This window comes from Hemitrygon akajei, chromosome 12 (assembly GCF_048418815.1).
Source record: "Hemitrygon akajei chromosome 12, sHemAka1.3, whole genome shotgun sequence".
In the NCBI taxonomy this organism is placed as follows: domain Eukaryota; kingdom Metazoa; phylum Chordata; class Chondrichthyes; order Myliobatiformes; family Dasyatidae; genus Hemitrygon; species Hemitrygon akajei.
Genome location: NC_133135.1, coordinates 56742227 through 56758470, shown reverse-complemented (window position 1 = coordinate 56758470; position 16244 = coordinate 56742227). Strand labels below are relative to the sequence as shown.

Here is a 16244-nt window from a genome sequence, read left to right as displayed (position 1 = left end):
AAAGAGAAGGCCTTCACCACTACAAAGCATTTAAGCATGTTGAACAGAACTAGCTAAAAATAAAGAAAAATATGCCATTAATAAGCCTCCATGTTTCAAGACTTGGATATTGCATTGGAGTATTGTGAAAGCATATGCCTGGCTTTCCATTAATGAATGCTCACACATGTCAGAAAGGATTAAATATGCCTCTGCACCTTTTAACAATACTATGGCCAAGCAAAAGTAAATCAAGTATTACAGAATAACTGACAAGTTGATGTCACAGAAAATCAAAAGAAAACTGAAATCACTATGAATGCAAAATATGGCCTTTGAAAGACAAATGAAAGGGCATGCCAAATATTAAAGAAATCTTAACATATTTTGTCTCATCTTACCTTAACACAGCCAACAATTGTGGTGGTAAGAGCAGAATTATATTGTGTACACAGAACTGTAGAGTACATGAGGACAAACCTACAGAGTCAACAAAACACAATGATCCAAACTGCACACAAAATCAAAATGATAATTTAAATTTAATATTTTAAAATACTCAATATTTAAAATAAAGATTTGCTCCATACTTAAAAAGTAGATTATAAATTCAAGGGGTCACATATCCTTGTAAGGTATTATGGAGCTTGAATGGAAAACGCACATCTTGTCCTAAAGGCATTATTTTGCTTTGTCCTATGCACTTGATCAAGAATTTAACTGCAGCAATGTTACACTTGTTAAAACTAAGAGGTGCAGGTGGTCAGTTACTTTTGTTTTTTTCTAGGGAGATGGTCAACCTCTGATATTTGTGGCAAAATATTATTTGCCAACTTTTAGCAAGCCATTCACCATTAAGGACTTCTCTTTTACTAGCACAGACTACATCTGAGAAATTGCAATTGGAATTAAATTCTTTACAAGCAACAATTTTCCAAATTTATCAGCCAGCAAGGTTTTGAAGAAGATTTAGAGGAATTCTTGCAGTGATATCTTCAGCTGAAAGGATTTCCTTCAATCAACAGGTTGTACAAATTATTGGCTAGACAGAGTATTATGTACAGTTCTGGTCACAACTTTTAGCAAAGATGCAGTAGCAATAGTGTGCAGAAGAAATTCATCAAAATGTTATTTGGAATGGAGGGCTATGGTTATCAAGACAAAATTGATAGACTGGGTTCATTCTCACTGGGATGTAGGAAGCTGAGGGGTGATCTTTTAGAGGTTTATAAAAATAAGCAGCACAGATAGGATTGATAGAATGGTTTTCCTGGGGCAGGGGTTTTAGAACTGGATGGCACTATTTTAAGTTGAGAGGAGAATAATTTAAAGAAAATCTGAGGGGCAAGCTTTTCCACATAAAAGCTGGTGGTCATCTGGAACAAGCTTTCACAAGAGTGGTTGGAGCACGTACAATCATGTTTTGGGCAAGTACTTGGATAGGAAAGAGAAGGACAAGGTCCTAATGTGAGCAAATAGGAATAGTGTAGTTAGACATTTTGGTTAACAATGGATGAAGTGGGCCAAAGGAACATCTGTCTGTGCACTACATTTCTATGATTCTAACATCAACTATAACCATCTTTTATCACATCTGCTATAACTCCAGTGGATTCTCCCCAACTCTGTCCTCTATTTCACCGCAGATTGTACTTGATAAAAATGGCCCTTTGAGGTAAAGTGACTCACTTCTGGAGCTCGGCTGTGATGAGACCTTGAACTAGTAATTCTTGCAGACCCAAACCATTATATACAATTCTTTCTCTTCATCTTATTTACAAGGTACAAGGGAGCCACCAGTACAGATTTTAGAGAACACCCCTAATCATCTTGACAACTGGAGAAAAATCCCTTAGCACCCTGCTTTTAAACATGTAACCAGGCATTTAAGACTTTGAATGTTAATACTTTTAAAATATTACACTTACAAAATGCTATTTAAAATGAAGAAAAATTAGCTCAAAGAAGCCAGTTAATTTTATAGAGACAAGTGCAACATTTTAAGCACAAGGATAGGTTCAAATAAGTTAATGCAACATTGGCTTTTAACTCAAGTGATCTGGGATACAACACAGGAGGATGCATTTCAGCTATACACGTGCTTAATCAGACTCCTGTCTGAATTAGTGTTCAGTGTTGGGCACAATGTGAGAGTGACTGTAGCACAGATTCACCAGAATGACAGCAGGACTAACGTTTCAGTTATCACATCAGGCTGCTTCAAGGTGTAGTGTTAGCCTGGAATGCAAGATGAGCCTATTTTCATTTTAGTTCACCAATTATGTCAAAAGGTGCCACATTAATATCTACGTTTTCCAAACGCTAGCAACATCATGCTGATTTCCATTTTTAAACTCAACTGTTCTCCAACAACTTGTCCAAACAGAAAGACTTGACATGTTAGGTTAAACAATATGCTTTGGTTTGAATCTGATTATAAATAGCATAAAAGTTTGTTTGCCCCCTCATCCAATGCTAGCATATGTAATTTTTTAATAATCAGGATACTGCATAATTTTCAGGAGTATTCCAATCCTTTATTTATTAGCCTCATACCTCTGATTAAATAAATGCTGTTATTGGTACCCTACAGAGTATCACAGCGAGTGATGCAGAGGTTCACAAGCATTTACCCCTCTAACAGAATTAACTGGAAACCACTCAGTGGGAGAAGAAATGGAGTGAAATCTAGATTGTTATACAATTATAAACCTGCCAACTCCTTTAGAGGAGTTTATGTGCATGATTACACTTACCCCATTACACAGGACAGCAGATACTGTAACACAAACATTTCATTTGACCATCCTTCAAAACTGACTGCCTGGGAAATAAAACAATTTCTTACAGTGAAGCTTACAGATGAAATATGTCTCAATTACTGCTTAATGAACCACAATGTAATCCTACAAAATAATTTATTTAACTGACAGACAGACTACAAGGTGCATCAGTGCAATGGTACACAGGAAGGAGGGATGATATCAAGAGCTATTCAAGAGCAACTCCAAAGCATCAAGTCAAACATGGGCAAGGAAACCTTATGCCTTATACCTATCCTTTACTGATGAATCAGTGTTCCTCCATATTGGGGAACAGAAGCACTGAAAGCTGCAAAAGCATAGAAAGTACACACAAGGGGTGGGAGACTTCAATGGCAAACACCAAGGGTGGCTTAGTAGCACTAGCTCTGAGCTAGCCCTGAAGGACCTAGCTATTATACAAGATCAGTGGTCAGTGCACTTAGCATTCAGGATACATTCCTGGAAACAGAAATGCTAACAGAATAAGGAGTCATTTTATATGGCATGGATTGGTTTTGCTGTCATTTTTCTATTATAAACAATTAATGCTTAGGATATTACAATATAATTCATTAAACATACAATGAAACTTAACACAACATACAATGTAAACTGACAAAACTAACTTATGAACACAGCAACGGAGGAGGGCACAAAATGAAGAGACTATGGTCGAGTGGGTAAGCCAGGTGATTACTCAACCTACTGGTGATAAAGAGCCAGATGTACCACTTCATTTTTGAAGACCAAATTAACTGTCTCTTCCTCTCATGTAGCAGACTTTTGTAAAAGGAGATGTTTTCTAAAGTTCTCTTTACATCACTTGCTAACCTTTTTCCAGATACCACTGTCTTCATATACTTTAATAGCCATCCTTTCAAAATAATACAAGCTGCAGCACATAAATCTTTGTTAAAGACAATATATTATTATATTCTAATTGGCCGAGTTACAACTGCCAGGTCAATGCAAGAAGCTTGTACCTTTGGGCATTTTGATCGATACTTTGTGCGTGAGTTAATGTAAATCTCTTAGATTCCAAATATACGTTAGGGAACAAATGTTACCTTATCAACCCGCTTCAAAATTTAATACAGCTTCGCTAGTCATGCTACAAATAAAAGTACACAAAATCCTGATTCCTGATCCCTAGACACAAGAACTTTGGCTTCACTCCTCTTACTCCCCTTCTGTCCCCCAAATTCCCAACACTCTTAACTGAGAATTTGTTACAGTACCTGCCAGGAACACACTCAAATAAACCACCCCTTGAGAGAGTTAAACAGAAGTTCTATTCTACACTAGTCTCCCCAGTACATTTTCCCTCTAAAAAAGGTACACAGTCATACCTTTCACAATCCAACTGGGCAGACATCATGTCTATATAATACATTCAACTATTCTATCGTGCCAAAATAGCCATAAGCTGGGGCCTCATACAATTAACCTAGTGTGCATCTGCCAAACATTAACTCATTTGTATTAAGACAGTTTTTGGGCAGAAATACAATTTAAAATATTATCCAAGCTAAATCATTTTATGAATCATCAACTTTACTTCCTTGAAACAAAATACAAACTTAAAGAGCAAATTCCATTCCCTCCAATTCAGAGGCGTTACTTGAGTGGAAGTTTCTTTACTTTTCCTTCTCCTAGAACTCATGATTCACAAAAAGTAAAATAAAATTCCTAAAAAGGTCCATACTGCCTCACAACACAGCAATTTTATTTGCAATATCCCAGGATCAAAATCTAAAACATCCAATATTCTAGAGACAACATTGAAATAGACAGAAAGTTGAATAGTTAAATCAGTACCAAGAATGGCCATAAATTGGTCATCATCTGATTCTAAGACATACTAAGCAATGTATCATATGGACTAAAGCTGCAAATTCAACTTCTTAACAATTTATACAATGTGAGTTAGAATTATAACATAAATGTATGAGGGAATGCAACTGCAAATAGAACTTGGGTAGAAAGGTATATGGGGCATAAGGGCCAAATGAGTGGGCAATGATTCTTACTGCTGGTTGTACATTCTTCACGGGTGCTCTGGTTTCCTTCCACATTCCCAAGATGTACGGGTTTGTAGGTGAACTGGTCACGTGGGTGTAATTGGACCAGAAGGGACTTACTGTACTGTATCTCTAAATAAATAAAGATAAAATCTGGGAAAGAGTAAAATGCAGGAAAATATGGAAGTATCTACTTTAGCATGAAACAAAGTGTTATTCAAATGGAAGACTACAGAGTTGTGAGTTGTAAGTTGCAGAGAAATGCAGTTGACCTGATTTGTGATTTGCAAAGTGCTAGTATCCCAGAACAGTCAGTAATTTAGAGAAAAATGATATTGTTTACTCTAAGCAGAAATGAATCGCAAAGGAGAGATTAACCTTCAGTTTTACAGGGAATTGATGAGATCTCTCCTTTATTATCCTGTCATCTGAAATGTTGTGTGCAGCATCACTCTCTTCATTTAAGGGTCAATCTTGGTACATTTGTAATCATTTCTGAGAGGATTTACTTAATATGCAAGAGTGTCCATTGGAATTTAGTAAACTGAGATAGTAATGGATATAAAAAGACCTCGCGGGATATTGACAGAAAAGTTTCCTGGTGGCAAAACCTGCAACAAGATTCAATTTAAAGGCAGATATGAGGAAATAGCTCCAAATATTCATGACCTTTTCAGTAAAGCACTCTTCCTCAAAGGGTGGATGAAGCATTCTGAAGTAAAAGGTAGCTAGTTACCTGTTAAGTGGGGCTGGATGGTGGTAGTGTCGGAAAATTATGTGGATAGGTGGGAATATGGGAATACAGAATTGACATAATAGTCAAAGCAGCTAACCGTCGTATTACTAGGTTTGATAGCTTAATTTAGGCCCAGCCATTTCTAATTTATTTTCGGTTAATATATTCTTAAAGGAGCAAGAATAAAGTTAGATTCAGCTTCCTTCAATTGCAATTGCAAACAACAACAATTACCAAAGTCAACTTACTCTTTCAAATAGTAATGTTAAAAGTTTATGTAAAAGTGTTTTGGTATAACACTAACATCAGGAACTTACTGCCATACTTTCACAAAACTGACACTAAATTAGTTATACTAGGAATAGCTTTAACATTTTAAAACCCAAAAATACAATTTAATCATGGATAATGTAGTAAACTCAAAATTTATTGCAATCACTTCGGGCTTTCTGTGGAGGGGTGTCCTTGAAATAAAAAACAACGTCACAGCCTATCTAACCATGGCAATGCCACAGCAAGTTTACTGCACTGCCTTCAAAATGTTTGTGTGGAAGACTTCTAGGAAAAAAAAGCAAACCTAGGGACTCCATTTTCCAACAATACCAATTAGACAAGTAGAGATTAATTCAGAAAAGAGTGACACAAATAACATACAAGTTCATGTAATTATAAAACAGCTTAAAAGTAACAGAACTTCCTAAAACAATCCAGAACATCAAAATTTTGACACCATCCTACATGGTGCAGATGGTTAAAAGTTTGGTCGAGTAAAAGTTTTAAGAAATGCAGCGAGGGGAGAAGAATTCTAGAAGTTTGGGGTTCAGACCTCGATTAATGGTGAATCAATACAATTCAGAGAAATTCACATCTTTAAAATTGGTGCTGTGTTAAATATTGTAGGACAGGAGACTATTTTGTTGGTAATGGGGATTGATAGCTGTAGAAGCATGGAAGAAATCTTTTTAAAAGCATTGGAGAAACTGGGAAAATAGATGGAGTCCTTGCAGGAGGTAGGGTAGGAGGTCCAGCTAAGAAAGCTACAAAATTCAGTGCACTTATAATTGGTTGCTAATCTGTCTCCTAACAGAGGTCAAGAAAAGGAAGGAGTCAGATATGGGCCACATGAAAACGACAGCAAATGGGCAGCTAAAGTACTCATCCAAACTTCATTAAATGTTGAAATCAAACCCACATTCACTACTTCTGCTGGCAGTTCATTCCACACACCCACCACCCTAAGTGAAGTTGTTCCCCTTCATGATCCCCTTAAAAATGCCACCTTTCACCATTAACCCATGACCTCTAGTTCATGTCACACCCAACCTCAGTGGAAAAAAGCCTGCTTGCATTTACCCTATCTATACCCTTCATAATTTTGTGTTTTTCTACCAAAACTCCCTTCATTCGCCTATGCTCCAGGGTTTAAAGTCCTAACCTTTCCCAGTAACTGAGGTCCAAGTCCTGGTAACATCCTTGTAAATTTTCTCAGAACTCTTTCAATCATATTGACATCTTTAATAGGGAGAAAGTAAATCTGATGTAGCAATATTTCAGTGAAGTAAAGGAAATTACTGTAAAGTGGTATGAGCAAGGAGTTGGCCAAAGTAAATTGGAAGGAGATACTGGCAGGGATGACAGCAGCACAGCAATGGTGAGAGTTTCTGGGGAAAATGAGGAAGGTGCAGGATAGATGTATTCCAAAAACAAACAAATACTCAAATGGCAAAACAGTACAACCGTGGCTGACAAGGGAAGTCAAAGCTAATGTAGAAGCAAAAGAGAGAGCATACAAAGTAAAAATCAGTGGGAAGACATTGGATTGGGAAGCTTATAAAACCCTGCAGAGAGCAAATAAAAGAATCATTAGGATGAAAAAGATGAAATATGAAAGCAAGCTAGCAAACAATATCAAAGTGGATAGTAAAAGCTTTTTCAAGTATGTAAAAAATAAAAGAGAGGAGACTGGATACAAGACCACTAGAAAATGAGGCAGGAGAAATAATAACGGAGGACAAGGAGATGGCAGATGAACTAACTAAGTATGTTGCATCAGTCGGTTTCATTGTGGAAGACATTAGCAGTGTGTCAGATGTTGAAGGGTGTGAGGGAAGAGAAATGAGTACAGTTACTATTACAAGGGAGAAGGTGCTCAAAAAGCTGAAAGACCCAAGGGTACACAAGTCACCTGGACCTGATGAACTGTAGTTTAGGGTTCTGAAAAAGGTAGCGGTAGAGATTGTGAAGGCATTAGTAATGATCTTTCAAAATTACTGGTCTCTTGGCATGGTGCCAGAGGACTGGAAAATGTAAATGTCATTCCACTTTAAGAAAGGAGGAAGGCAGCAGAAAAGAAATTACAGACCGGTTAGCCTGACTTCAGTGATTAGGCAGATGTTGAAGTCAATTGTTAAGGATGAGGTTATGGAGTACTTGGTGACACAGGATAGGATAGGACAAAATCAGCACGATTTCCTTAAGGGAAAATTTTGACAAACCTGTTGGAATTCTTTGAAGAGATTACATAGGATAAAGGGAATGCAGTGGATTTTGTATATTTGGACTTTCAGAAGGTCTTTGACAAGGTGCCACATAAGGCTGCTTACCAAGTTAAGCCCATGGTATTACAAGAAAGTTACTGACGTGGTTAGAGCATTGGCTGATTGGTTGGAGCAGGCGAGTGGGAATAAAAGGATCCTTTTCCGGTTGGCTGCCAGTGACCAGTGGTGTTCCGCAGGGTTCGGTGTCGGGACCGTTCTTTTTAATCAATGATTTAGACGATGGAATAGATGGCTTTGTTGCCAAGTCTGCAGATGATACGAAGATTGGTGAAGGGGCAGGTAGTGTTGAGAAAACAGGTAGGCTGCAGAAGGACTTAGATTAGAGAATGAGCAAGAGAGTGGCAAATGAAATACAACGTTGGAAAATGCATGGTCATGCATTTTGGTAGGAGAAATAAATATGCAGACTATTTTGTAAACAGGGAGAAAAGTCCAAAAATCTGAGATGCAAAGGGACTTGGGAGTCCTTGTGCAGAACACCTTAAAGGTAACTTGCAGGTAGAGTCAGTGGTGAGAAAGGCAAATGTAATGTTAGCATCCATTTCAAGAGGTCCAGAATCCAAGAGTAGGGATGTGGTGCTGAGGGTTTAAGACACTAGTGAGGCCTCACTTCGACTATTGTGAACAGTTTTGGGCTCCTCATCTAGGAAAAGGTGCACTGGCAAAGGAGAGGGCTCAAAGGAGGTTCACAAGGATGATTCGGCAATGAAAGGGTTATCATATGAGGAACCTTTGATAGTTCTGGGTCTGTACTCGCTGGAATTTAGAAGGATGGGGGGGGGGGGGATCTCATTGAAACCTTTCGAATGTTGAAAGGCCTGGACAGAGTAGATGTGAAAAGGATGTTTGCCATGGTGGCGGAGTCTAGAACAAGAGGGCACAGCCTCAAGATAGAGTGGAATCCATTTAAATCAGAGATGCAGAGAAGTTTCTTTAGCCAGAGGGTGGTGAACTTGTGGAATTTATTACCACAAGCAATGGAGGATGCCAGGTGGTTGGATGTATTTAAGGCAGAGCTTGACAGGTTCTTGATTGGATATGGCATTAAAAGTCACAGGGAGAAAGCCAGGGAGTGGGGCTGAGGAGGGGAAAAAAATGATCAGCCATGATTGAATGGCAGAACAGACTTGATGGGCTAATTCTGCTCCAATTCTGCTACAGGTCTTTCCTGTAGGTAGGTGACCAAAACTGCACACGATGCTCCAAATTAGGCTTGACCAAATGTATTTAACTTCAACACCCCAAGTTCAGCAAATATGCCTTAAGTTCTCTCACGATGCTATCTATCTGTAACGCCACTTTCAAGCAATTATGGGTCTGTATTCCCAGATTTCTCTGTTCTACCACTTCTCTCAGTACCTTTCCACTCACCATACAAGTCCTGCCTTGGTTTGTCCTCCCAGAATGCAACACCACACTCTTCTCTGCATTTCCATATGCCTGTTCTACTCAGTTTCCTGAATAGGACTTAAATGAAAACTGTCCCAAGTATCCCACAAAATGACAGACATAACTCTGCAACACAAAATGCTGGAGGAACTGAGCAGGCCAGACAGCATCTATGGAAAAGACTACAGTTGACATTTTGTGCTGAGACCCTTCATCAGGACTGGAGAAAGAGATGTGGAGTCAGTAAGAAAGAAGGGGGAGGGAAGGAAGAACCACAAGGTCAGAGGTGAAAACGGGAGGGGTGATGTAAAAGCTGGGAAGTTGAATGGTGAAAGAGATACTAAAGAGATACAAGGTTGGAGAAGGTGGGTATCTGATAGTGGGAATGGTGAAGCTAGGTGGGGGGGGGGGGGGGGGCATTACCAGAAGTTCAAGAAATTGATGTTCGTGCCATCAGGTTGGAGGCCACCCAGACGGAATACAAGGTGTTGCTCCACCAACCTGAGTGTGGTCTCATCACGACAGTAGAGGCAGTCATGGACTGAGATGTCAGAATGGGAAATGGAATTAAAATGGGTGGCCACTGGGAGAACCTGCTTTTTGTGGTGAACAGAGCTTAGGTGCTAGGTGAAGCTGTCTCCCAATCTGTGTCTCGTCTCACCGACATACAAGAGGCCACACTGGGAGTACTAGATCAAGTAGATGACCCCAACAGATTCACTGATGAAGTGTCGCCTCACCTGGAAGGACTGTTTGGGGCCCTGAAAGATAATGAGGAAGGAGGTGTAGGGGAAGGTGTAGCACTTGTTCTGCTTGCAAGGATAAGTACCAAGAAGGAGATCAGTGAGGAACGAACGACCAAGGGAGTCGCGTAAGGTGCAATCCCTGTGGAAAGCAGAAAGCAGGGGTGTGACAAGATTTGCTTGGTGGTGAAATCTCACTGGAAATGGCAGAAGTTATGGAGAATTATGTGCTGTACGCAGAGACTGGTGGTGCGGTAGGTGAGGACAAGAGGAACCCTATCCCAGCTGGGGTTGAGGGAGGATTGGGTGAGGGCAAATGTGCATGAAATGGAAGAGATGCGGTTGAGGGCAGCATTGATGGAGGAGGAAGGGAAGCCCCTTTCTTTGAAGGAAGATGACATCTCCTTAGTTCTAGAATGAAAACCCTCATCCAGAGAGTACATGCTGTGGACACGGAGGAATGGAGAGAAGGGGATGGCATTTTTGCAAGTCACAGGGTGGGAAGAAGTACACTGCAGTCCAGGTAGTTGAGAGTGTCAGTGGGTTTATAATAGACATCAGTAGATAAACTGCCTCCAGAGACAGAGACTGAGGAAGGGGAGGGAGGTATTAGAAATGGACCAGGTAAATTTTAGGGCAGGGTGGAAGTTGGAGATAAAGCTGATGAAGTCGACGAGCTCAGCATGGGCAGGAAGCAGCACCAATGCAGTTGTCGATACAGCACAAGGAAAGTGGGGAGTGATACTGGTGTATGGCTACACCTTTTGTTTGTAAGAAGTGGAAGGAGTCAAAGGAGAAATTATTAAGAGTGAGGCCAAGTTCCACCAGACGGAAGAGAGTGGTAGTGGAGGGGAACTACTGGGTCTGGTGTCCATAAAGAAACAAAGAGCTTTGAGACTTCCTGGTGGGGGAAATGGAGGTTTATAGGAACTGAACATCCTATTATCGAGGCTAGGGAACTTGAAGTTATTGAAAAGTTCAAAAGTATGTAAAATGTCATGGACATAGGTAGGAAGGGACTGAACCAGGGGGGATAAAACTGAGTCGAGGTATGCAGGTACAAAATCAGTGGGGCAGGCACAAGTAGAAACAATTGGGTCTACCTGGACAGGCATATTTGTGGATCTTGGGTAGAAGATAGAAACAGGAGGTGCGGGATGAGGGAACTAGGAGGTTTGTGGCAGTGAGTGAGAGATCCCCAGAGTTGATAACGTCAGTGATGGTGTGGGAGACAGTGGCCTAGTGCTCCTTAGTGGGGTCCAGTTCAAGGTGCAAGAGATGTTGCCAGGCCTTAGCAAGGTAGACTATTACAGCATCCACGAGGAAATCTGCAGATGCTGGAAATTCAAGCAACACACACAAAATGCTGGTAGAACATAGCAGGCCAGGCACCAATACATAGAATGCCGCACCGGGAGCACGGAACGCAGTATATCACACCAGCCGACTCACAGGTGAAGTGTCGCCTCACCTGGAAGGACTGAGTTTCCCACCACCAAGCACATCTCCCCCCCCCCCCACTTCTACTTTCCGCAGGGATTGCTCCCTACACGACTCCCTTGTCTATTCATCCCCCCATCCCTTCCCACTGATCTGCCTCCTGGCACTTATCTTTGTAAGTGGAACAAGTGCTATACCTGCCCTTACACTTCCTCCCTCACCACCATTCAGGGCCCCAGACAGTCCTTCCTGGTGAGGTAACAATTCACCTGTGAGTCGGCTGGTGTGATATACTGCGTTTGGTGCAGCCTTCTATATATTGGTGAGACGCGATGCAGACTGGGAGACCATTTCGCTGAACACCTATGCTCTGTCCGCCAGAGAAAGCAGGATCTCCCAGTGGCCACACATTTTAATTCCACGTCCCATTCCCATTCTGATATGTCTATCCATGGCCTCCTCTACTGTCAAGATGAAGCCACACTCAGGTTGGAGGAACAACACCTTATATTCCGTCTGGGTAGTATTGGAAGTAGCCTCCAACCTGATGGCATCAACACTGATTTCTCTACCTTCCATTAATGCCCCTCCTCCCCTTCTTACCCCATCCCTTATTTATTTAACCTTTCTCCCTAGGCCTCCTGTCCCATGATCCTTTCCCTTCTCCAGCTGTGTATCCCTTGTACCAATCAACTTTCAAGCTCTTGGCTTCATCCCTCCCCCTCTTGTCTTCTCCCTATCATTTCGGATTCCCCCCCCCCCCCCCACATCTCTTACTATCTCTTCTTTCAGTTAGTCCTGACAAAGGGTCTCGGCCTGAAACGTCCACTGTACTTCTTACTACAGATGCTGCTTGCCTGCTGCGTTCTACTAGCATTTTGTGTGTGTTGCTATTACAGCATCCCCTCATCTGCGGGTTGATGGTGAGGTTAGGATTAGAGTGGAGAGTGGAGAGCTGTGTGATTGGATTTCTGAAGATGCAGTGCAAACAGAAGACCAGAGTGGGTGTCCAGGAAGTGGGGCGGAACAAGGAGAGTACTAGGAAAACAAATTGAATAGACAGCTACTTAATGAGAACAGGGAGCACAAAAGCTACATTTCATAAAACAAGCTTGTAGAAGGGATCAGTGTGGGAGTATCTGGAGATAATTCAAGTTTGGGGATAGGGGTTGGTGGGAGAGTGAACATCCAAGTTTGACTTTGTACCATGGGAAAAGTAGCAAAGCAGCTGGCCATATGGTTTTAATCCTTAAAATTAAGATTTAAGATTAGCTTTGTGTCAAAACATATAGTGAAACAAAGAACATATGTGTTCTTTGTTTCAATGACCAACAGTCTGAACATGTTCTGGGCTTAGTCCACGAGTGTCATTGTGCTTCCAGCACCAATGAAGCATACCCACAACTTATTAACCCTAACGCGTACATCTTTGGAATGTGGGAGAAAACCGGAGCACCGGAATAAACCCATGTGGTCATGGGGAAAACATACAAACTCCTTATATACTGCAGAACAAATGAACCTGGGCTGCTGGCACTGTGAGAGTTGTGCTAACCATATGTCACCTAATGAATCTCTTGTGGCCAAGAACTTTAATTTTGTTACACCAGCTGGAGGAAAGGATTGAAAAAAGCGAGAAAAGAAGCGTTTGTAATACAGGAAAGAAGCCAAGCATTATAGACTGATCCTGCAATATTGAACAACATTTGGTAAACAATGCTAATGTTCATTAATGCTTTTCAATGCCCTACAAGATCTGCAGGAGAATCCTGTTTTGAGTTTGGTTTGTCTGTAGCAGGAAGAAATCCACACCCATGTTGAGTTGCTTCGGTAGAAACATTTGAAAGCTAGACCCAACCATGTGACCATTTAAAAATATACCAACATTAGTAACATAGTATGTTAATTTAGATACAAGCTGTTATGGCTCAGAAGCTGTGACAGTACATGTAAGATGAGACAGAACTGTCCATCTTGCGTTAGGATGGGGTGATGATACAGGATTTGTATTGAGTGAGGTGGTTTATGTCCAGAGATATTCTTGGTCACTTACAGCTCATTCCAATGGTTTATTTTCATCTTCCACTGCTTTCAGCTAACAATTTGTATATTTATGGACTGAGACGTCCCATTTGGTCATTGGATAATTGATTAAGAGCACTTTTTCATTTTGGACAATTTATAACATTAAGCACTTTTCTGCTCACGTGGACATCCCGACCTGTAAACTACAATGGCTTGCTTCCAATAATGAACCACTGCACTCAGCACAAGCAGTGTGTCTGTTGAGAACTTAAATTCTACCCGACAAATAGTACTCAGGAGCACACAATATAGCGTTTAGGTGTCCTTGACGGGTACACTATTAATAGCAGTATCAGGTATTTTTGTGCAATGATGAGTTTTACAACAAGGTGCATAATTTTAAGTATTTGCCCTGGGAACTACAACACAGTGATGTGGCTAGCTAGTGTGGAAAGTGGGTTAAAGAGGAAGAATACACAGGAGGTGGGGACAGACTAATGGGAAATAATGTCTATTTTGACATTGCAGAAGGAACATAACAAGACTTGATGAGAAATTAAACAGTAATGTTCTGTAAAATGGCATAAATAATGCAATAAAAGGCTTACCTTCTGCAGATCTCCTGTAACATATGCAATGACCACAGAAGGCAAAATCATAAAGAAGGCATTGTAATAAAGTAGTCCATACTTTCCCATTTCCTACAAAGGAATGATACGACAGTAAGAATAAACAGATCTGGGTGGTCTAGAAGGAATGCAGAACAGAAACAGATCCTTTAGCCCATAATATCCACACTGACCACGATGCCAATAACTAATCACATCTGCCTACACACAATCTACCACACTATTCCCTGCTTGTTCATGACTTAAAATGCCTCAATAATGTTGTCATCATATCTGCTTCTACCACCTTCCCTGTAAAACCATTATTTCACTGCTCCTTTATTCACAGACAAGGACAAACCAGGAAATTAAAACTTTAATTAGTAGTAAGAAAACAGAAGACTCTTAGGGACAGGATTTACTCAGATTCGGAAAAGCACCAAACACATCACAGATAGTTGGCATGGCTTTACATTACAGACATTGAGTCTCACAAATCTGTTTGTTCTTTTTTTGAGGTGATGACGAAGATGATTATTGGGCGTACGGCAGCGGATATTGCCTATATGGACCACTAAAGCATTTGGCAAGGTGCTCATGGTAGTCTGGTCCAGAAAATTAAATCACATGGAATCTACAATGAAATGGTAAATAGGAAATCCTGTATCTTGGTCATAATGTGAGAGTTGTGGTAACTCAAGAGTGTTCAGGTGTGCAGTCAAACCCTGACAAGGGAGATCTTTGAAATAAGACTGCCAGAGCCAGTCCCGCTCACTTCAGAAGAGAAAAGTGATCCAAGGCACACACACCAACTAAGGGACAATTGTTTTTCAAACTTCAAAGTATCATTGGTCATCAGCTTATAGTTTCTATTGATTTTTTAAACACCTCTGTTGTGAATGTCAACTGTTAGATTTAATACAATCTGCACATGGCCGAACAATGTGTCATGCTGTTTTCCTGGGAACTGTTGTTGCAATAGGATTTATTGTGACATTACTGTGATGCAACAGGATTTAAGCTCAGCCTGATGTGTGGGAGAAGTAAAAGTAGAGCAGGAAAATTCTACCAGAAGATGAAAAAGTAAAAGTTACGCAAGACGGCAACTCAACCCAATCTAGTCACATAGGGCAAGGTAGGAGAACTCTACATTTAGAACATAGAATAGTACAGCACATTACAGGCCCTTCGGCCCACAATGTTGGGCCGACCCTCAAACCCTGCCTCCCATATAACCCCCCCACCTTAAATTCCTCCATATACCTGTCTAGTAGTCTCTTAATCTTCACTAGTGTAGATAGATAGATAGATACTTTATTCATCCCCATGGGGAAATTCAACTTTTTTTCCAATGTCCCATACACTTGTTGTAGCAAAACTAATTACATACAATACTTAACTCAGTAAAAAATATGATATGCATCTAAATCACTATCTCAAAAAGCATTAATAATAGCTTTTAAAAAGTTCTTAAGTCCTGGCGGTTGAATTGTAAAGCCTTATGGCATTGGGGAGTATTGACCTCTTCATCCTGTCTGAGGAGCATTGCATCGATAGTAACCTGTCGCTGAAACTGCTTCTCTGTCTCTGGATGGTGCTATGTAGAGGATGTTCAGAGTTTTCCATAATTGACCGTAGCCTACTCAGCGCCCTTCGCTCAGCTACCGATGTTAAACTCTCCAGTACTTTGCCCACGACAGAGCCCGCCTTCCTTACCAGCTTATTAAGACGTGAGGCGTCCCTCTTCTTAATGCTTCCTCCCCAACACGCCACCACAAAGAAGAGGGCGCTCTCCACAACTGACCTATAGAACATCTTCAGCATCTCACTACAGACATTGAATGACGCCAACCTTCTAAGGAAGTACAGTCGACTTCCTTGGGTGCCTCCACCACTGACTCAGGCAGTCCATTCCACGCACCAACCACTCTGAGTGAAAAA

General features: G+C 40.8%; 1 protein-coding gene across 2 annotated transcripts in view; it reads right to left on the bottom strand.

Moving 5' to 3' along the window:
* The window catches only part of LOC140737043 (solute carrier family 35 member D2-like protein), a 52611-nt gene that overhangs the window by 9790 nt on the left and 26577 nt on the right, over nt 1–16244 (bottom strand). For both annotated transcript variants that reach the window (XM_073063150.1, XM_073063151.1), the window contains exons 8-10: nt 14304–14396; nt 2736–2803; nt 381–459 (exon numbers count right to left, since the gene is read on the bottom strand). In XM_073063150.1, coding sequence (XP_072919251.1) covers nt 381–459; nt 2736–2803; nt 14304–14396 — 240 coding nt within the window. The remainder of the gene's footprint in view (nt 1–380; nt 460–2735; nt 2804–14303; nt 14397–16244) is intronic.